The sequence below is a fragment of the Oncorhynchus mykiss genome, chromosome 20, assembly GCF_057628025.1.
Source record: "Oncorhynchus mykiss isolate SJ-2025 chromosome 20, ASM5762802v1, whole genome shotgun sequence".
Taxonomy (NCBI): domain Eukaryota; kingdom Metazoa; phylum Chordata; class Actinopteri; order Salmoniformes; family Salmonidae; genus Oncorhynchus; species Oncorhynchus mykiss.
The window spans coordinates 17,434,834-17,457,226 of NC_143041.1; the positions used below are offsets into that span (position 1 = coordinate 17,434,834).

The window sequence follows — 22,393 nt, forward strand, 5'->3', positions numbered from 1 at the left end:
TTTCATTTTAGTGTTTGTCTGAAGATATTATCGCAAAAAATAAAATTCACTTTATTTGTATACAGATTTGTTTGGGGTGGTGGGAAAATGTTGGGGAAAATACAGAATCTCTTTTTCTTGTTCAAACATGTGTGTTGACGTAGAAAGTCATGTTTGCTGTCTCATGGTGGATAAGTGTTTGTGGGATTGGCCTCAGGCCACTTGTGCATGGGGAGAGACTGATTAAGAGAATTGAAATCTGGAAAGCGGTCAACCTCAGACATGTTTGGATCTGTGGTCAATACTAATGCGATCGGGCATTCAGAATATTTCGAACAGTGGTTATATTTTTGCTCTCCTAGTCCACTAATACAGATGTAGGGTCTTAATTTGAGCAAGTTTGCTACAGCAGGACAATAATCCTGCCGCAACAGAACATGTGAATTATTATGTGGATTATAATTAATGGTCAATCTTTGTAGGGAAGATACATTTTACGTTAGGGCAATTAGAAATGTACAACTTTAGAAGCTTTTTTATTCCTTGAATGCACTACACTTTTATATATCCTGCAGTACAGGAACAATATTTTCAAGAAAAGAGTGATCAAAATAAGATCCTATGTCTGCGAGACTCATCTCAGCCTGAGTACTCACCATCATAGCAAAACCTGAACACCATCATTCTCAGACATTACCCCTTAGCAATGTTGTTCAGATTTGTTTTAGAAAGAGACAGAGGATCTTAGGATACATCATACTTCTAGTTGTCTGTAAAAGTGAACCCCGAATTGCTTCAAACAGTGGTTCCCCACTTGGTGTTCCCCTGTGACTCAGTGATTAAACAAAGCCAGTGCCTCTTTTAACATCAAAACAGGCTTGACCACAACCCATGGACCAGTGGCGCGCAAACCACTATCTTGAAAACACTGCTCGAAACGCTATCATAACATTCACAAAGAATCCTACATGTTCACAAAGATATAATCAGAAAACGTCATACAGTGTATTGCATAGGCCAGGAAACGAGTGTCTGATGGCTCTGTTTTGTCTGCAGAATTGTATTGTTCCTTCTCCTGTTTGGGAATTCTCCAATTACTTCTGGGAAATTCTCAATTGTCAATCTCAGGAAGATGTCCTTTTCCCTTTTTAGATGAGGCTTTGGTGACTTCATATTTCGTTTGGAAGTGTGGATGGGGGGCAATGCTGATTACTGCACTTTTATAAATAGTGGACTTCATTCTGTACTTCCCCTCGCGGGGATCCTGTCACCAGTGGGTTTTGACACAACTTTCACATGATTACAGTAGTAATGGAAAGGGCCTAATTAACATTAATACTGTTGTCCATATATCGTAAGTAAGAAAGATAACAGTTAGAAACTGATAAAATTAGTACATGCTAATGTAGAAAACCTTTGTTCATGTTCAGGTCACATGGTCCAGAAAAAACGAATGGATCTTGGAATGAGCATCGACCTCTTTTGTTCACAAGGTCATGATTAACAAAATGAGAGCCGCACACTCTAGGAGCTCAGATGCAAAAATGTAATACCAACGTTTCGACAGCCAAGTATTACATTTTTGCATCTGAGCTCCTAGAGTGTGCGGCTCTCTTTTATTTTCAAGTTTCTACTCCGCTAGCCAGCACCTCGTCTTAATAGGTGTGCGTTTCTTTTTCTTCTACATGATTAACAAAATAACACATAGCTTCAGTCACCAGACAAAGGGAATTTGGCGCACGGTGGCACACTCATGGGTTTCAAAATACTACATACAAATGATGTTTACGTATGTATGCGTCATAGAAAACCATCAGGGTTGTGCTGCATGCAGCCTTGCTGTATCTGAAAACAGCCATCTCTATAAATCAACAACATCGTATAAACAAATAGGCTTATGTACGGAAGAATGTAGATGAATGAAAGCGAGCCACACAAATATTTAGGTCACAAGTTTTATTACATCTTGTTTTGTAACTAAAATGTTGGGAGTCATCCCTTGTTAATACTGCATACAGCTTGAAACAGCTGAACATTTTGCTCTGTGATGCTCACCCAGTAGCACTGAGAAGTCAACACAATCATTCACAATAGTTTTCAGTCATTCAACCCCAGTCAAAATCATTCTGATAGTTCAGTAAGCTAGCATCACAGCTCTGAATCTTTAGAGATAACTTTCATATACAACTGTCATAGAAAATCTGCAGTCAGGCTATGCCATAATAAATAACACGTTTAATTAAATAAAAAAGTTAAATACAGCTTTATCTTTACTATGCTAAATAACATCAGCATATCATACAATGTATCACAAAGTGATGCTCTCTGCATCCCATCCTTTTAACATAAAAGATATTCAAGATGTCCAATTGCACTTTCTTCTGTGCAGAAATTCAGTCTGAATGCTTGTGCAATGTCCCAAAAACCCTGTCCCAGTGTGTGAAGTACGGAGCATAGTTGGACTTGAACTTCAGATGGTGCAGGTCGTGGTGCGGAGCTCCACCGTAGAGCCCAAAGGGCACCAGTCTATGCGTGGACCAGGGCAGGTCATAGCCAGAGTGGTCCTCCACAGAAAGCCAGATATTTAGAATATAGAAGAGCATCTCTGTCAGGGGGTGGCAGCCCAGCAGCAGAGGGTTGACCCCAGCGAAGAATCCCAGAGACAGGGTTTCCCAGGCCCCAGAGTACTCAGTGGTCAGGGCGAAGGTGGATGTGTGCTTGTGGTGCACCTTGTGGAACGTCCGGTAGAGCCAGGGCACCTTATGGTGCAACAGATGCCAGATGAAGTATTGGAAGTCGAACAGCAGGAGGCAGGCGACCACGTCCCAGATGAGACGCAGCGTTCCGGGGGCCTCGGGCATGAAGGTGGCTGGTCTCCAGAACCAGTGCAGCACAGTGAGAGGGAAGAGGAACACTACATGGTTGTAGAGGGAGTGAGCCAGGCAGCTCCACATCATGGTCCAGGAGACGTGGCTCTTCTGCTGGATCTTAAAGGTCCTGATCCAGGCCAGCCTGGGGGAGAGGAGGTCCAGCACCACGAAGGGCAGGCAGAAGGTGAGGTAGACGCTGAGGGAGAAAAGCACAGGGAAGAAAGGTGATCTGAGCCACGCATGATATCCCAGGATGAAGTCCCATAGGCTCTGTAGAAGCATTGTGTTCAGTCTTGTTGTGTGTGAGCTTGACAGGCGTGTTTAAACAACCTCCTGCAAAAGCTCTCTCCTTTTATGAGTTCTCTGTGAAAAGTATCCGCCCACAGATGTCCTTATATAGACTTACTAAACTTCCGGGGGACTTCTTACAGTGCCTTCAGAAAGTATTCATACCCCTTGACTTATTCCACACTTAGCTCAGTTATCTGATTCAGAGTATGATTGTTCTGTGTGCCTGTATTGAAAATCTCAATACAATCATTAAATAAATACATTCATAACCAGAAATGAGTGTTACTCTAAGCTAAGGTATATCAAGTTTCCCTGTACTGCATAATGTTATCAAGGAGAAGAGGAGGACAACGAGGAGGGGTGGGTTGAACATTTTTCTTTTGCCAGGAGCAAACAACGTGGTGAGAGCTGATGGAGGTCTGACCCACTGATAGTCAGAGAGACTTCACCACTGTTACAACAGAGCTGTGACCCTCTGATGACTCAACCTTGTGTAGCAGAATTCCTGTGAGAGCTGAGAACTTGGCATAGTGACAATGCAAACAGTAGATGGCGCTGTTGATTGCTTTCCGTTTCTGTTCTACTAATTGTCCTTCTATTCACATTCCAATGTGTGATGAAATGAACTTTCCATTCATCAGTTTTAGGGATGTGTTCCTGAACAGTATTATGTCGGTGCCAGAGATCAAACAGAAAAGGAAACCTGTCATTCCTGATGTTGAGTGGTCGACTGCCTTGGTATTTAGAGTGAATAGCTGGATAATAGACCATGACTCATATAGGCTCTGTCAAGCCCTACTCATGATAAACATCTGTTAACAAAACCCCAGTAATTAATTATTTTCTATGCACAATGAAGATGTCAATAGCACTTTCTGTAAACTGGATGTGGCAACTAACTAGGTTTTAGTTGGGATTAAAGCTCATCCTCATCTCCACTTTAAATTCAATGCATCTATCCTATGAATCACAGGGAGAGAGTGGGAGTGGGTCAAGTGGTGACTCTCCCTTTCTGAGATAAGATAAGGTAAGTTAAGTTCCACTTGTCTTTACTGGTTCTTTGGTGTCAGCTACAAATAGAGATCCTTCCATTCCCGGAAAATCCAAGGTGTACTTTCCAAGATTACCCAACACACAATGGTTACATTCCGAAATCTCAATTCTGATCATATCTGTGGCAGTGGCGACTGGATCTACGGGTTTACTTTGGCTCCCCCCCTCTGTCACACAGTCTGGCTTAGTGAACCACTTTACGTTTGTATTTTTTTATTTTTTATATTTCACCTTTATTTAACCAGGTAGGCCAGTTGAGAACAAGTTCTCATTTACAATTGCGACCTGGCCAAGATAAAGCAAAGCAGTTCGACACGTACAACGACACTGAGTTACACATGGAGTAAAACAAACATACAGTCAATAATACAGTAGAAAAAATGAATCTATATATAATGTGAGCCAATAAGGTGAGATAAGGGAGGTAAAGGCAAAAAAAAGGCCATGGTGGCGAAGTAAATACAATATAGCAAGTAAAAAATAAAAAATAAACACTGGAATGGTAGATTTGCAGTGGAAGAATGTGCAAAGTAGAGATAGAAATAATGGGGGTGCAAAGGAACAAAATAAATAAATAAATACAGTAGGGGAAGGGGTAGTTGTTTGGGCTAAATTATAGATGGGCTATGTACAGGTGCAGTAATCTGTGAGCTGCTCTGACAGCTGGTGCTTAAAGCTAGTGAGGGAGATAATTGTTTCCAGTTTTAGAGATTTTTGTAGTTCGTTCCAGTCATTGGCAGCGGAGAACTGGAAGGAGAGGCGGCCAAAGGAAGAATTCGTATTGGGGGTGACCAGAGAGATATACCTGCTGGAGCACGTGCTACAGATGGATGCTGCTATGGTGACCAGCGAGCTGAGATAAGGCGGGACTTTACCTAGCAGGGTCTTGTAGATGACATGGAGCCAGTGGGTTTGGCGACGAGTATGAAGCGAGGGCCAGCCAACGAGAGCGTACAGGTCGCAGTGGTGGGTAGTATATGGGGCTTTGGTGAAAAAACAGATTGCACTGTGATAGACTGCATCCAGTTTGTTGAGTAGGGTATTGGAGGCTATTTTGTAAATGACATTGCCGAAGTCGAGGATTGGTAGGATGGTCAGTTTTACAAGGGTATGTTTGGCAGCATGAGTGAAGGAGGCTTTGTTGCGAAATAGGAAGCCAATTCTAGATTTAACTTTGGATTGGAGATGTTTGAGACACCTAGGTGTTTGAGACACCTAGACACCTAGGTATTTGTAGTTGTCCACATATTCTAAGACAGAACCGTCCATAGTAGTGATGTTGGACGGGCGGGCAGGTGCAGGCAGCGATCGGTTGAAGAGCATGCATTTAGTTTTACTTGTATTTAAGAGCAATTGGAGGCCACGGAAGGAGTGTTGTATGGCATTGAAGCTTGTCTGAAGGGTTGTTAATACAGAGTCCAAAGAAGGGCCAGAAATATACAGAATGGTGTCGTCTGCGTAGAGGTGGATCAGAGACTCACCAGGAGCAAGAGCGACATCATTGATGTATACAGAAAAGATAATTGAACCCTGTGGCACCCCCATAGAGACTGCCAGAGGCCCGGACAGCAGGCCCTCCGATTTGACACACTGAACTCTATCAGAGAAATAGTTGGTGAACCAGGCGTGGCAATCATTTGAGAAACCAAGGCTATCGAGTCTGCCGATGAGGATGTGGTGATTGACAGAGTCGAAAGCCTTGGCCAGGTCAATGAATACGGCTGCACAGTATTTTTTCTTATCGATGGCGGTTAAGAAATCGTTTAGGACCTTGATCGTGGCTGAGGTGCACCCATGACCAGCTCTGAAACCAGATTGCATAGCGGAGAACGTGTGGTGGGATTCGAAATGGTCGGTAATCTGTTTGTTGACTTGGCTTTCGAAGACCTTAGAAAGGCAGGGTAGGATAGATATAGGTCTGTAGCAGTTTGGGTCAAGAGTGTCCCCCCCTTTGAAGAGGGGGATGACCGCAGCTGCTTTCCAATCTTTGGGAATCTCGGACGACACGAAAGAGAGGTTGAACAGGCTAGTAATAGGGGTTGCAATAATTTTGGCAGATAATTTTGGAAAGAAAGGGTCCAGATTGTCTAGCCCAGATGATTTGTAGGGGTCCAGATTTTGCAGCTCTTTCAGAACATCAGCTGACTGGATTTGGGAGAAGGAGAAATGGGGTAGGCTTGGGTGAGTTGCTGTGGGGGGTGCAGTGCTGTTGTCCGGGGTAGGTTGAGCCAGGTGGAAAGCATGGCCAGCTGTAGAAAAATGCTAATTGAAATTCTCAATTATAGTGGATTTATCGGTAGTGATAGTGTTTCCTATCCTCAGTGCAGTGGGCAGCTGGGAGGAGGTGTTATTATTCTCCAAGGACTTTACAGTGTCCCAAAACGTTTTGAGTTTGTGTTGCAGGAAGCAAATTTCTGCTTGAAAAAGCTTGAACGTGTTACACAGATGTTGATCTATACGCAGCAAATTGGCCAGTGTTAACTAGTGCTGATTTTTCAGTGTAAAATTTCTAGTGTTGATTCAGGTGTTACATTAACTCTGTAAATCTGTCCTGTACAGCCAGGGCACCTTGGGGTGCAGCAGATGTCAAAGTAAGTATTGAAAGTCGAAGGAGGCAGGTGACTACGTCAATCTGAGAATGTGATCTGAGTCACATATGATATTCCAGTATCAAGTCCCATAGGCTCTGTAAAAGCGTTGTGTTCAGTCTTGTTGTGTGAGCTTGACATATGTGTTTAAACAACCACCTGCAAAAGCTCTCCCCTTTTGGGCTCCCGAGTGGCGCTGTGGTCTAAGACACTGCATCTCTGTGCTTGAAGTGTCACTACAGACACCCTGGTTCGATTCCAGGCTGTATCACAACCGGCCATGATAACAAATATGGAATCATGTAGTAACCAAAAATGTGTTAAACAAATCTGAGGTAACTCTGGGTCTTCCATTCCTGTGGTGGTCCTCATGAGAGACAGTTTCATAATAGTGCTTGATGGTTTTTGCGACTGCACTTGAACAAACTTTCAAAGTTCTTGAAATGTCCCGCATTGACTGACCTTCACATTTTACAGAAATTATGGACTGTGGTTTCTCTTTCCTTATTTGTTCATGCTATAATATGGATTTGGTCTTATACCAAATTGGGTTGTCTTCTGTATACCCCCATACCATGTCACAACACAACTGATTGGCTCAAACGCATTAAGGAAATAAATTCCACAAATTAACTTTTAGGAAGGCACACCTGTTAATTGAAATGCATTCCAGGTGACTACCTCGTAAAGCTGGTTGAGAGAATGCCAAGAGTGTGCAGAGCTGTCATCAAGGCAAAGGATGGCTATTTGAAGAATACCAAATATAAAATCTATTTTGATTTGTTTAACACTTTTTTGGTTACTACATGATTCCATATGTGTTATTTCCTCATTTTGATGTCTTCACCATTATTCTACAATGTAGAAAATAGTTCAAATTAAAGAAAAAGCCTTGAATGAGTTGGTGTTCTAAAACTTTGGACCGGTAGTGTACTTATTGTATGTAGGCCTAATGCAACTTCCCTATGAATTCTTCAAAACCATGAATAAAATAAATATTGCCTCAGATTGAAAATTGAAAGTGAGAGATCAGGAATCTGTATCTTTAGCATTGTAGTTTCATAAGTAGAATGCTGCTGTGTTGTCTGCTCTATTTTGACTGGACACTGGCCACGGATGAAACCCCAAAATCTTTTGCCCCTCTAGCTCCTAGTGCAGAGCGCCATCAAGTGGTTAAAACAAGTAATGATAAAGCTGAATGCCGATAGTTCGTAAACGTGACCCGGTAAATTGTTGGAGAAATCCATCAGTCAAGCAAATGTATTGATAAAGCCCTTCTTAAATAAGCTGATGTCACGAAGTGCTGTACACAAACCCAGCCTAAAACCCCAAACAGCAAGCAATGCAGGTGTAGAAGCCGGATGTATGGTATGCTTGAGATACTATTAATATGATGGTGCATACACGTTATCTAAATTTCGATTCAGTTGTTGATAGTAGGCTACTGTTTTTTATTCACATAAAAAATACTTTGTTACATGATAAATAGCTATTTGGCAGAATAGAAACTCATGGCAGTCACGTATCAGTTTCGTTTTCGTCTCTGCAAAATATAAATAATATGCCAGGGAGTGGCTAGTTCAAGTTTCAAGTTTCTGTGCCAATTATTTCTTTATATACTACATTACTTCCAGGGGGCGCTGTTTTGAAGCCTCCATCTTGGCTTCTAAAAAATGTTTAGGAAGCTATATAAATGCATTTATTGTCTACATTCATTTTTCCCATAAATGTATTATATTACAGACACTTTAATGCATACTTTGAAATTATATTATGTGAGCTAACTATACAGTGCCTTGCGAAAGTATTCGGCCCCCTTGAACTTTGCGACCTTTTGCCACATTTCAGGCTTCAAACATAAAGATATAAAACTGTATTTTTTTGTGAAGAATCAACAACAAGTGGGACACAATCATGAAGTGGAACGACATTTATTGGATATTTCAAACTTTTTTAACAAATCAAAAACTGAAAAATTGGGCGTGCAAAATTATTCAGCCCCTTTACTTTCAGTGCAGCAAACTCTCTCCAGAAGTTCAGTGAGGATCTCTGAATGATCCAATGTTGACCTAAATGACTAATGATGATAAATACAATCCACCTGTGTGTAATCAAGTCTCCGTATAAATGCACCTGCACTGTGATAGTCTCAGAGGTCCGTCAAAAGCGCAGAGAGCATCATGAAGAACAAGGAACACACCAGGCAGGTCCGAGATACTGCTGTGAAGAAGTTTAAAGCCGGATTTGGATACAAAAAGATTTCCCAAGCTTTAAACATCCCAAGGAGCACTGTGCAAGCGATAATATTGAAATGGAAGGAGTATCAGACCACTGCAAATGTACCAAGACCTGGCCGTCCCTCTAAACTTTCAGCTCATACAAGGAGAAGACTGATCAAAGATGCAGCCAAGAGGCCCATGATCACTCTGGATGAACTGCAGAGATCTACAGCTGAGGTGGGAGACTCTGTCCATAGGACAACAATCAGTCGTATATTGCACAAATCTGGCCTTTACGGAAGAGTGGCAAGAAGAAAGCCATTTCTTAAAGATATCCATAAAAGTGTCGTTAAAAGTTTGCCACAAGCCACCTGGGAGACACACCAAACATGTGGAAGAAGATGCTCTGGTCAGATGAAACCAAAATTGAACTTTTTGGCAACAATGCAAAACGTTATGTTTGGCGTAAAAGCAACACAGCTGAACACACCATCCCCACTGTCAAACATGGTGGTGGCAGCATCATGGTTTGGGCCTGCTTTTCTTCAGCAGGGACAGGGAAGATGGTTAAATTTGATGGGAAGATGGATGGAGCCAAATACAGGACCATTCTGGAAGAAAACCTGATGGAGTCTGCAAAAGACCTGAGACTGGGACGGAGATTTGTCTTCCAACAAGACAATGATCCAAAACATAAAGCAAAATCTACAATGGAATGGTTCAAAAATAAACATATCCAGGTGTTAGAATGGCCAAGTCAAAGTCCAGACCTGAATCCAATCGAGAATCTGTGGAAAGAACTGAAAACTGCTGTTCACAAATGCTCTCCATCCAACCTCACTGAGCTCGAGCTGTTTTGCAAGGAGGAATGGGAAAAAATGTCAGTCTCTCGATGTGCAAAACTGATAGAGACATACCCCAAGCGACTTACAGCTGTAATCGCAGCAAAAGGTGGCGCTACAAAGTATTAACTTAAGGGGGCTGAATAATTTTGCACGCCCAATTTTTCAGTTTTTGATTTGTTAAAAAAGTTTGAAATATCCAATAAATGTCGTTCCACTTCATGATTGTGTCCCACTTGTTGTTGATTCTTCACAAAAAAATACAGTTTTATATCTTTATGTTTGAAACCTGAAATGTGGCAAAAGGTCGCAAAGTTCAAGGGGGCCGAATACTTTCGCAAGGCACTGTATAGTTAGCTCACATAATATAATTTCAAAGTATGCATTAAAGTGCCTGTAATATAAACATATATAAATATTTTATATAAACATTTTCCTTAAAGTACATTTTTTGAGATAACTAATGTACTGTTACCATTACAACAACAAAAATACTTAAAAACAGGTAATTTTGTCCTTGAAACATTGAATTGAAATACTGTAAAATTCCATTCATTTCTATGGAGGACTGCTCCTTCCAGGGAGTGCCAATACGGCCAACCCGGTGGCTTCAAAGCCTCTCAATGGTCAATACATAGAAAAATCACAAAGCCAGGGTTTATATACATGATTGGTCTCAGATTTGTATTACCTCAATACTGTGGTCATATATCTTATCTGCCATCGAAAATAAAACGAGGTAAGAATTTTACACCAATTGTAAAATAATTTAATTACAATCTATCTCTCTGAACTACTTGATATCACAATAACAAACAATGCTGTTGTGTTGAAGATGAGGATGATTATGACTGTTAACAACGATGTCAATGTTGGGCTAGTAATAATATAATAACTTGTAATAAGTGGTATTTTTTCTATTTCCTCACAGAGGTCAAAGTCCCTCAGTGACTCAGACAAGCAGCTCTGCTATGCCGGCTTTGGTATAGCAAGAAGAGAGACGGGGATGGCGCTGTGACAGTTCAAAAACGCCTACCAGATTTGGAATGATAGTTGGGACAAGAGGCAGGCTGGGAAGAGGTACCTCTCAGCGGATCACAGAGGTGGCAGGGATAACAAGAGAGTTGGCGAGTCCTCTGAGATTTTGTCGTTCCACAAACAGGAAAGGTAGTCTGAGGACACAGGCGACCTGACAGATTCTTTCGGCAAAGGAATGAAACTCAAATGATATGCCTAACTACAACACAATGCATGGCTTACATGACTCACACTGCTGCATGCATTTGAGCATTTGAATGGTTTTAATGGCTAAGTGAAAAGTAAAGTTCAAGTTGGGACTACGCATCTCTGGCTGCACTCTTCGTTTTATTTTGTGCAAAAGTTGCAAAGAAAATTTTAGTTCAAATGTATTACTTTTGGGAAACATATATGTTTTTATGTCTTAAGATGTCAGGTAGTGTCACAAAGTTCAGTTGTCTGAGTAAAATTGCACCATGTGGCTGCATGATACATCTTGCAATAAAACAACTAGGCCTATAAAAAAAACACTTGTAAGTGTTATTATAATTTCTAAAGTTTATTATTCATCATGTAAATAAGCATTGTTCAGAAACAATGAGTGATTATAGAGTCACTAGTGTTGAAATAACAATTTGAATATTTACTCGCTGGAAAATTATTTTTCTACAAGCATCTCCTCTCTACCCCTTATATGACCTTCTCCTTTCCCCCTTTATATAGTACACAGCGCCAGTACATGGTCAATCATTGCAGCACAGGAATTATCTTCATGCAGGTTTGAATAAGGGTGTTGATGGCACTGCTTTTCTATTCAAAGTTTTTAAAGTTTGTCACATGATGATCACAAGTCAGTAGACCATATACCAACATCTTATGTAGGCTACAGTGCAACATGTTTAATAATTTACGTATTTGCACTTGTCAGAATGTAAACCGTGGCAATACAGCTACGCATCAGTTTCGGTTTCCTTTCATTTATTTGTAAATTGCAGAAGGTCTATATATAGCCAGGGAGTGAGTACGTGTTGGCTGTGTAGCCTATTCCGCGTACCCCGACATTACAAAAACACAACTCGCTGTATTCAACAAGATGAGGTGAGAATTTTACTCCGAATATTAGACAGGATCTCTATGTGGGATATAAATATATGTTACATTGTTATTGTCAATTAATTGTCAATTTATCAATTAATTGAAGGCACAATTTGGCATCACCTGTGATATTTCTTCTTGAAATCATGATTTATTTAGCGTATACTACAATTTGTGTAATTTCGTATTGCTAATAAATAGCTGTCCTGAATGTGACAAGTTTATTTTTGGATGCAATATTCAGACATTCACAGAAGTAATGACATCATAACACAATCATCCAAACCGGAAAATGTAGTTTACAGTAGTCCTAGCGCTAATTTATGAAATATTGATTTAACACAATAGCTAATATTTAGATAACTCTCGGCTGACAAAAAAAAACCACAATGTGAATTAGCTAATAGCAATTACTATTTATAGTTAATCATATCACGGGTGAGCTCAACATTGATCGAAATAATTGAGTAAAACACTTTCTAGAAATAAAAAATAATCCGATGATGGTAGTTTGTGCGCGCCGCCCTATTTGTTTTCGCGTCGACCAAAGATAATACGAGACAAGATGAGTTTGGTCTGTTTGCAGTATGCATGTTGAAGGGGGTGTGTCGTCTACCATCATTGACTTCCCTTCATTCACTTACGGAAGTTTACCCGAATGACGAGTAAACCATTCCTTCACCTCATTATAACATCTTCCGTCTGGGGGAGGTGCCAAGATGGCGGCTTGAACCGACGCTTTTTTTACCGAGCTCCGTACTAAATTTCTGAACGATTGTGAAAAAAACAAGTTTACAGTCATTACTATTACAGTTTTTATTTGTTCAAGATACAAGACCTTTCATGTGACTGGAATAATAATTGGATAATTTAATTCGGCATGTCCATGCAAAGTCGTGACAAAAAAAAGAAAGGAAGAAGCTAGCGGTTCTATTGCTAATCAACAAGAGAGAAACGTTCTTATAGACAACTGCCATAACTACGCGTGCCCTATGGATAATATCATGCTTTCGAATGCTGTTGAAGATGACGAATTCCCCTCTTTACCGGTTATTCCGTCCAAACATCCACCCTCCAAAAAACCCAACATGAACTCTTACATCGTGGCTACCCTCTCCTTACTCATCAACTCGCAAGTCTGACACAATTGAGAAAATGGTAGAGGCGCAAACACCATGGTTATCGAAGGCTTGAAAAAGACTGGAGTTTGCATGTGGTGAAATCAAGGATGTGAAAACGAGAGTGGCAAAAGTTGAAAAAAGTGTGGAAAAGAATAACAATGTCTACCATAGACGTCTCAAGATGCTAACGAAATTCCAATATCGATCAATGTGATACAATCCTTTCCCAAAGCGTCTGGTCTATCTTAACATTAATAAATGTGAACTCATGGCTGTCAAAGATTGTGTGACACCTTCATATTATGGTATTCCAGTAAAAGAAGAACTTACATATTTAGGCATAACCATTACAAAGGATCAGAAGTCTAGAGGCGTACTAAATTTTAACCCTCTTATTTAAAAAAACCCAGAAGAAGCTAAATCAATGGCTACAGAGGGCCTTATCTTTAAAAGGTAGAGTCCTAATAACCAAGGCTGAAGGTATCTCTAGACTAACATATGGCGCTCTATCTTTATATCTTGATGGTAAAATAAGCAAGGAAATAGACCAGATGCTTTTCAACTTTCTGTGGAGAATCCGTACCCATTACATTAGGAAAACTGTTGTAATGAACACTTGGTGTTCATTACAACAGAATGGTGGGCTGAATTTTCTGGACTTTACTACCTTAAATAATACTTTTAAGTTCAATTGGATAAAACAATTTCTAAGAAGACCCACTTCTATCTGGAATTTTATTCCTCATCATGTCTTCTCTACTTTTGGTGGCCTTAACTTCATGTTGTTTTGCAATTATAATATTGACAAAGTTCCAGTGAAACATTCTGCTTTTCATTGGCAGGTTTTCTTGTCATGGTCCTTAATTTATAAACACAATTTTTCACACAGATATTATATATGGAATAATCGGGATATATTGTATAAAAATACTTTTTGTTTTTAGAATATTACTTCCGAAATAAGATCCTATTGGTGAGCCAACTGGTAAATGCAGAGGGTCTTTTACTCAGTTACAAGGAATTATTATCACTTTACATCATTATAATCAGTACAACCTTCAAAAAAGTAATTTACACACATAGATGTGAATTACAATATATGCAATAATCGGAATGCATTATTTGTTACTAGTACTTGAAAACGTGACTAAGACTGTAAATACATTATGCTCCATCCATACATACTTCATGCTACAGTAGAAACGACAACACGATATACAGATAGGCTGTCAAGGCTGAAAAATTGCTAAATAACTTTGGCTGAGCTGGAACACTAGCTCGAGCCCAGAGCAAATTACTGGAATCGAACGTTCGCCGAGCCTCTTCGGACTGGAGTGACGCTTAGAATTCAATTTTACCCCTACAATCTGTTCTTAGGACGCAACTGAAAAATAACAACTTGTGTAGAACGTAAACATCCGCACCTCGATAGTGTCAAGTTATGTCTGCATAACGAGGACGTAGGGGAAAAATTACAACTTTTTATTATTTCTGGTCTAGCGATCACGACAGCAGAATACGCTGCCCAACCATATGTAATTAGAAAGAGGTTATCCACCTAGTTAAAGTTGGTTTTATATTCCAGTTTTGATTTTATATAAATAGCTCAAATCTATATAATGACTTTTAAAACGGTATAAATCAATAACTAAATCACCGTTTGTCACAGAAACATCAAACTAGGTATTATTTATTCTATAAATGTCTAGCATACTTTTACAACCATTGTTTTGAGGAAAAATGCCAGTTTTGATTTGATATAAATACCTCAAATGTATAAGATGCCGTTTAAAGTGGCATGAATCAATAACTAAACAAACATCAAACTAGGTATGATTTATTCTATAGATGTCTAGTATACTTTTACAACCTTTGTTTTGAATAAAAATTCCAGTTGACTTGATAGAAATACACAACATCTTTAAAATGCCATTTAAAGCTATATAAATCAATAACGTTTCACTGATTATGACAATCATCAAACTAGGTATGATTTATTCTATAAATGTCTAGTATACTTTTACAACCTTTGCTTTGAGTAGAAATTCCAGTTTTGATTTGATAGGAATACATAACATCTCAAATATTGCATTTAAAGATGAAGAAATCAATAACTAATTCAGTGATTTCACAAAAAAAGTGAAAATATGCATTTATTTGCAATAACTTTAAAGAAATGTTAATTTCAAGTGAAATGTGTTATATAGGAAGTTAGACCATGTTTACATAAAGTTGTACAGTTTGCATTTTTTTGTGCAACAGTTCCACATTTTAAAGTAGTTACAAGGCACAACAGTCATTTATTTATATGTCTCTAATTTAACAGGAAAGAGGCCCCTTCCAATCATTTTCTATTTTGGCTTTGTTGAAGTCCTTCTTTGTCATCCCCAGTCAAGCTGAATAGTACCATCTCCTGAGGTAATAGACTAAAATGTTCAACACTTACAGCCAAATTTTTAATACCCCGGGTATTCCCAGAACACATTCTGGAAAGTCTATAGATTGAGTGGTCACTTTATTAGGTACATCCCCCTTTGCATCTGGAACAGCGTGAATTCAGAACTGTTGATGAAACTGGGAAAGGAGATAAGACTGTTCAAGTTTTTAAGTCCAGTTGGAGTTAATTACAGTCAGTTCACATTTTGGAACTTTTCTGAGTTACAGAAGACCATCACAGACTGCTGTCGTTTTGCACATTCTAAAGTTCAAACAAACAGTAACAGAATACCTGATTAATACTTCTCTGCATGCTTTAGTGTCTAGCAAGCCGAGACCACGGGGCTTTGTGTATGTACTGTAGGAGTAATTTATTTTCATGAATAGGATGGTGAACCTAATAAAGTAGCAACTGAGTGTAGATATCACAAATAACTCCTTTTGAGATGTGTTTGTCTGTTATACGTTTCATCAATGGGTATAATGGTAAATCTGATCCCCAAGGTCCTCATAGGCTCACTTGGATATATAGAGTTGGAGGTAAAGAAAAAAATATAAAACTAGGACTTTAACACACTGGCAGAATTCTTTCATCCACATCCATTCACATAAAATATGTATTTTAAAGTATAAATACCCTTCTTAAGTTTTTCTGGATGTTTTAAAAGGTTTGCAAATAGTTCTTTCTGCAAGGAATGTAAATTGAAAGGGATATGGTAATACTTATGTAGGTGATGTAATTTCTCCATTGGTATAATGGGTATACTGTGTGGTAGTTTCACACCTCCCTGCTGAATTATGTATAGCTGATTTGGGCCAGTTGATCTTTTTTTTCATGATCTTTTGTGAAAAAACACATTTTCACGTAGGCTTTGTGCTAGCAGTTTAAGAGAGAAAGAGAGCAAATAGCAAAGGGACAGCCTGGTTGAAGTCCTAGTTTTTAATGGTTAGTGCCGGTAGATTGCAGAGGGTTTCACATACAGTTCAGAGGCAAATCACAATGTATACATTTAGCCCAAAAACAAAACATGTACCTTCCACTTCTTTTATTAGTGCTTTTTTTTGTTATCCACCATCTGGTATCTTTATATATATATATATATTAGCATGGGTATTGAAAGATACCAGATGGTGGATAACAAAAAAAAGCACTAATAAAAGAAGTGGAAGGTACATGTTTTGTTTTTGGGCTAAATGTATACATTGTGATCCATATATATATATATATATATATATATATATATATATATACACTGCTCAAAAAAAAGGGAACACTTAAACAACACAATGTAACTCCAAGTCAATCACACTTCTGTGAAATCAAACTGTCCACTTAGGAAGCAACACTGATTGACAATAAATTTCACATGCTGTTGTGCAAATGGAATAGACAACAGGTGGAAATTATAGGCAATTAGCAAGACACCCCCAATAAAGGAGTGGTTCTGCAGGTGGTGACCACAGACCACTTCTCAGTTCCTATGCTTCCTGGCTGATGTTTTGGTCACTTTTGAATGCTGGTGGTGCTTTCACTCTAGTGGTAGCATGAGACGGAGTCTACAACCCACACAAGTGGCGCAGATAGTGCAGCTCATCCAGGATGGCACATCAATGCGAGCTGTGGCAAGAAGGTTTGCTGTGTCTGTCAGCGTAGTGTCCAGATCATGGAGGCGCTACCAGGAGACAGGCCAGTACATCAGGAGACGTGGAGGAGGCCGTAGGAGGGCATCAACCCAGCAGCAGGACCGCTACCTCCGCCTTTGTGCAAGGAGGAGCAGGAGGAGCACTGCCAGAGCCCTGCAAAATGACCTCCAGCAGGCCACAAATGTGCATGTGTCTGCTCAAACGGTTAGAAACAGACTCCATGAGGGTGGTATGAGGGCCCGACGTCCACAGGTGGGGGTTGTGCTTACAGCCCAACACCGTGCAGGATGTTTGGCATTTGCCAGAGAACACCAATATTGGCAAATTCGCCACTGGCACCCTGTGCTCTTCACAGATGAAAGCAGGTTCACACTGATCACATGTGACAGATGTGACAGAGTCTGGAGACGCCGTGGAAAACGTTCTGCTGCCTGCAACATTCACCAGCATGACTGGTTTGGCGGTGGGTCAGTCATGGTGTGAGGTGGCATTTCTTTGGGGGGCCGCACAGCCCTCCATGTGCTCACCAGAGGTAGCCTGACTGCCATTAGGTACCGAGATGAGATCCTCAGACCCCTTGTGAGACCATATGCTGGTGCGGTTGGCCCTGGGTTCCGCCTAATGCAAGACATTGCCAGACCTCATGTGGCTGGAGTGTGTCAGCAGTTCCTGTAAGAGGAAGGCATTGATGCTATGGACTGGCCCGCCCGTTCCCCAGACCTGAATCCAATTGAGCACATCTGGGACATCATGTCTCGCTCCATCCACCAACGCCATGTTGCACCACAGACTGTCCAGGAGTTGGCGGATGCTTTAGTCCAGGTCTGGGAGGAGATCCCTCAGGAGACCATCCGCCACCTCATCAGGAGCATGCCCAGGCGTTGTAGGGAGGTCATACAGGCACGTGGAGGCCACACACACCACTGAGCCTCATTTTGACTTGTTTTAAGGACATTAAATCAAAGTTGGATCAGCCTGTAGTGTGGTTTTCCACTTTAATTTTGAGTGTGACTCCAAATCCAGACCTCCATGGGTTGATAAATTTGATTTCCATTGATAATTTTTGTGTGGTTTTGTTGTCAGCACATTCAACTATGTAAAGAAAAAAGTATTTAATAAGAATATTTCATTCATTCAGATCTAGGATGTGTTATTTAAGTGTTCCCTTTATTTTTTTAGCAGTGTATATACACACACATATACAGTATATACATACACTACCGTTCAAAATTTTGGGGTCACTTAGAAATTTCCTTTTTTTTGAAATTTAAGCAAATTGTTTTGTCCATTAAAATAACATCAAATTGCTCAGAAATTCAGTGTAGACATTGTTAATGTTGTAAATGACTATTGCAGCTGGAAATTGAATATCTACATAGGCATACAGAGGCCCATTATCAGCAACCATCACTCCTGTGCTCCAAACGTGCTCTGGCACGTTGTGTTAGCTAATCCAAGTTTATCATTTTAAAAGGCTAATTGATCATTAGAAAACCCTTTTGCAATTATGTTAGCACAGCTGAAAACTGTTGTGCTGATTAAAGCAGCAATAAAACTATCCTTCTTTAGACTAGCTGAGTATCTGAAGCATCAGCATTTGTGGGTTCAATTACAGGCTCACATAGAATAGCCTTCTTTTCTCAGAACAAGAATAGACTGATGAGGTTCAGAAGAAAGTTTTGTTTCTGGTCATTTTGAGCCTGTAACAATGTCTACACTGTACACTACACTGGCTCATTCTGTGGAATGTCCATGTTGATCCTCTTGGTTGTCTTGGTCCTCTAGATCCATCCACCGGTCTTCTTCGTTAGTCAGGCCTGACCACTTCATCCCGTAGTTTTTTCCTGTAATCTAATTTAATATGACTGAAGATGCAGAATTTTCTGTCAGGCCCCTTCTAATAGACTCGTTCGAACTTTAAACACACACCCTCTAGATGGACTACATGCCCTCTATCAAATCAAAACTGGAATTTTTACTCAAAACAAAAGTTATAAAAGTATGCTAGACATTTATAGAATGAATCATATCTAGTTTGATGATTGTGACAAACGGTGAATTAGTTATTGATTTTTAAATGGATTTTGGCGAATGTCTGTTGAACGACTGATGAATGTCTGAATATGTGAATATAAAACCAACTTTACCTCGGTAGATTATCCTGATTAAAATGGTGTCCAACTTGAAAAAAATCCAAATATACATATTGCGAGATATTTGGCGAAATATACCAGCATGCCTCTCCATAGGAAAACAATGGGGGGAGCTCAGCGTTCCAAGGGCAAAAGGTATTTCGGGGCTAGCTTTTGATGACAACGAAGTACGCTACCCAGTTGAGTCAATTGCATCTGAATAATCTAAAAGGGCTAAACGAATGTTGGAGTTTATGTGACGGCCCTTCATAAATCCTGTTTGAGTCTCATTTCTAATGGTATCTATTCCTTTCTTTAATCTATTGGCATAATCCAGAGCAATCCATTTGTAATCAATATTTAATAAAGTAGTTGGTCTCCAATTGTCAATGAGAGAAGGGTCTTTATCGGGCTTCGCAATCAGTGAAATAAGGCCCCGTTTCATAGTGGAGACCATTTCATCATTTTCAATGCAATGTTGAAACATTAAAAATAGGGTCTTCTAGTAACTCCAAGTACTGTCTATAGAATTCAACTGACAGGCCATCAGGGAATGTCTGCATACTTGATCTGCGGAAACATTGGTGTAGTGCGTGGGCACTCCTCGAATGGAGAAGTTTGTCCGGCTCATTAAAGCCTCAACCATGAATTGCCCGAAATGCTGAAATGGGCTACTTCTATGTGAATTAATGAGGAGGTGGTACACATCTATTCAAACAGTTAGAAAATACAACTTGTTAGAAAATCATTTGAAATTGACAAGCCTATAGATAATTAGCAGGCAGCCCGTGTTAACCGTCCTGTTGCGTAACAATCACATTTTGGAAAAGTGAGTGCATTCTGATATCACGTGCACAAAACAACTCTGCTGGGGCGACTGTTAGAGATATTTGGAACTCACCTGTGAAAAGGTTTTAAAGATGACAATTGACAGGCGGGCTACACGTGAAAAAGGATTCATATAAAAAAAAATACCAAGAAGAAAATAGGACATACTTTGTACTCACACACAGCAACTTCGATAGTGCTAGTGCAATATTAATGCTCGGGCAGTAAAGGGAGCTAGGCATTAGTGTAAGTGTGTGAAAGGATAGAATAGGCAGATAGTGCCGGTCAGGGGTGTTGATCAACTAGACGACCTTGGGTACAATTGTGATTATGTGACCCTCAGCTTTATGGTCCGACACCTTGGGAGGCAGAAGTGACAACGGTAATTAAAATGCTGGGTGTTAATTATGGTATTTTTGCCTTTCTCACAGTGCCTCGGTCAAAGCAGATATGGAAGTTAAGCTGAAAGCACTTGAGTGTCATTTCACATGGGGCATAAGGAAAGGTGACATTAAGGAACTGGACAGCCTCCCTGAAAAACTCCTGGATCGCATCATGAGGTTTACCACGCCGAAATACCATGCCACATATTTCAACTTACTAGCGTTCCTGAGCCACCTGGAGGAAAATAATGTTAGTGCTCTTGAGTATCTCCACAAGGCTGAGAGTGCATTGAAGGACAGACAGGATGATACAGAGTTACTGGTGACCTATGCTAACTTTGCATGGGTTCACTATCACTCAGGAAACCTTGATGATGTGGATGCCTACATTGGAAAGCTGGAAATCATCAGTAAGGGAATTCCAAGTGCCTTAAATATTCAAGGCAGCTTACCTTCCGTACATGCTGAGAAAGGTTGGAGTCTTATCAGGTTTGGGGGATTATTTTATAAGAGGGTAAAAGAGAGCTTCCAGAAAGCTCTTGAGGGGGAACCAGACAATGCATCTTTCAATATGGGCTATGCCTTGGTCCTGTACAGGTTGGAGGGCATGGTCAAGAATAAGAGAGTGAGTTCAGTGATGACTGCAGGTGCCAACCAGCTAAGGAAGGCCTTATCCTTGGAGCCTGATAACTCTGAACTTATGGTCCTCCTAGCTCTGAAACTTCAAAAAAATCAAGAAAACAAAGTGGAGTCCTTGAAACTCACCAAAGAGGCCCTCAGGCTGTCTCCTGACGTGCCTCATGTACTACGTTATGTGGCCAAATATTTCAGATATGAGGGCTCCATCAATGAGTGCCTACAGGTTTTGGGGAAAGCTCTGGAACTGTCTCCAAACTCCCACTTCCTCCATCACCAAATTGGCCTGTGTCACAAACAGCAGCTCATCCAGATGTTCGAGCAGAAGAGGGAAGGGGGAGAGGTGAAAGTGGGCCAGATAAAAGCAAAAGTGTTGGTCTGTATCCGTCACTTCGCCAGAGCCGTAGATCTGAAGCCCTCCAACATCCACGCCAGGGTGAACCTGGCTGAAGCCTACGGGAACAACTACCAGCTGGAAGAGGCGATGAAGATATTCACTGTCCTTTTAGTGGACAAGTCCCTCAGTGACTCAGACAAGCAGCTCCTCTACACCGGCTTCGGCACGTTTCTTTATTACAGGAGGATGGACGAGGATGGCGCTGTGACACAGTTCAAAAATGCCTACCAGATTCCAATTGAGAGTTGGTACAGGAAGCAGGCTGAGAAGAGGTTGAAGCAGATCGCAGAGAGGTGGCAGGCTAACAAAAAGAGAGTTGGCGAGGCCTCTGAGATTTTGTCGTTCCTCAAACAGGAGAGGTAGTCTGAGGACACAGACATCCAGACATATTCTTTCGGCAAAGGAATGAAATTCAAATGATATACCTAGCTGTAACACATTGAAACACTGCTCAAATCAAACTTTATCTGTCACATTGCCCCGAATACAACAAGTGTAGACTTTACCGTGAAATGCTTACTTACAAGCCCTTAATCAACAGTGCATGTTTTTAATGGTGAAGTTCAAGTTGGGTGTACGCATCTCTGGCTGTGCGCTTCTTTTTATTTTATTTAAAAGTTGCAAAGAAAATTTCAGTTCAAATGTATTACTTTTGGAAAGCATATGTTTCTATGTCTTAAAGATGTGTCATGTAGTGTCACAAAGCTCCGTTTTTTTCTGTACATTTGTACCATGATAAATCTTGCAATAAAAAAAATACTTTGAAGTGTTATTCTAATTTCCAAATGTGGTTATTCATCATGTAAATAAGCATTGTTCAGAAACAATGAGTGATTGTAGCGTCACTAGAGTTGAAAAAACA

The 22,393-nt window shown here is 40.2% G+C and overlaps 2 protein-coding genes across 3 annotated transcripts; one reads left to right on the forward strand and one right to left on the reverse strand.

The window, feature by feature from the left end:
• Window positions 1-1,920: 1,920 nt before the first annotated feature.
• Window positions 1,921-4,679, reverse strand: LOC110498991 (cholesterol 25-hydroxylase-like protein). Its single transcript, XM_021575763.3, has one exon. The coding sequence runs from the start codon at window positions 3,129-3,131 to the stop codon at window positions 2,373-2,375; it is 759 nt and encodes a 252-aa protein (XP_021431438.1). The 5' UTR covers window positions 3,132-4,679; the 3' UTR covers window positions 1,921-2,372.
• Window positions 4,680-11,604: 6,925 nt separating this feature from the next.
• Window positions 11,605-22,303, forward strand: LOC118936365 (interferon-induced protein with tetratricopeptide repeats 5). 2 transcript variants are annotated; one of them, XM_090212412.1, is made up of 3 exons: window positions 11,846-11,957; window positions 15,402-15,493; window positions 20,547-22,303. In XM_090212412.1, exon 3 carries the CDS (start codon window positions 20,566-20,568, stop codon window positions 21,892-21,894), a length of 1,329 nt encoding a protein of 442 aa, XP_090068538.1. In that variant the 5' UTR covers window positions 11,846-11,957; window positions 15,402-15,493; window positions 20,547-20,565; the 3' UTR covers window positions 21,895-22,303. The 2 variants fall into 2 exon arrangements, with proteins under 2 accessions (XP_021431015.3, XP_090068538.1); XM_021575340.3 differs by lacking the exon at window positions 15,402-15,493 and having other exon boundaries at window positions 11,605-11,957.
• The last annotated feature ends 90 nt before the right edge of the window (window positions 22,304-22,393 follow it).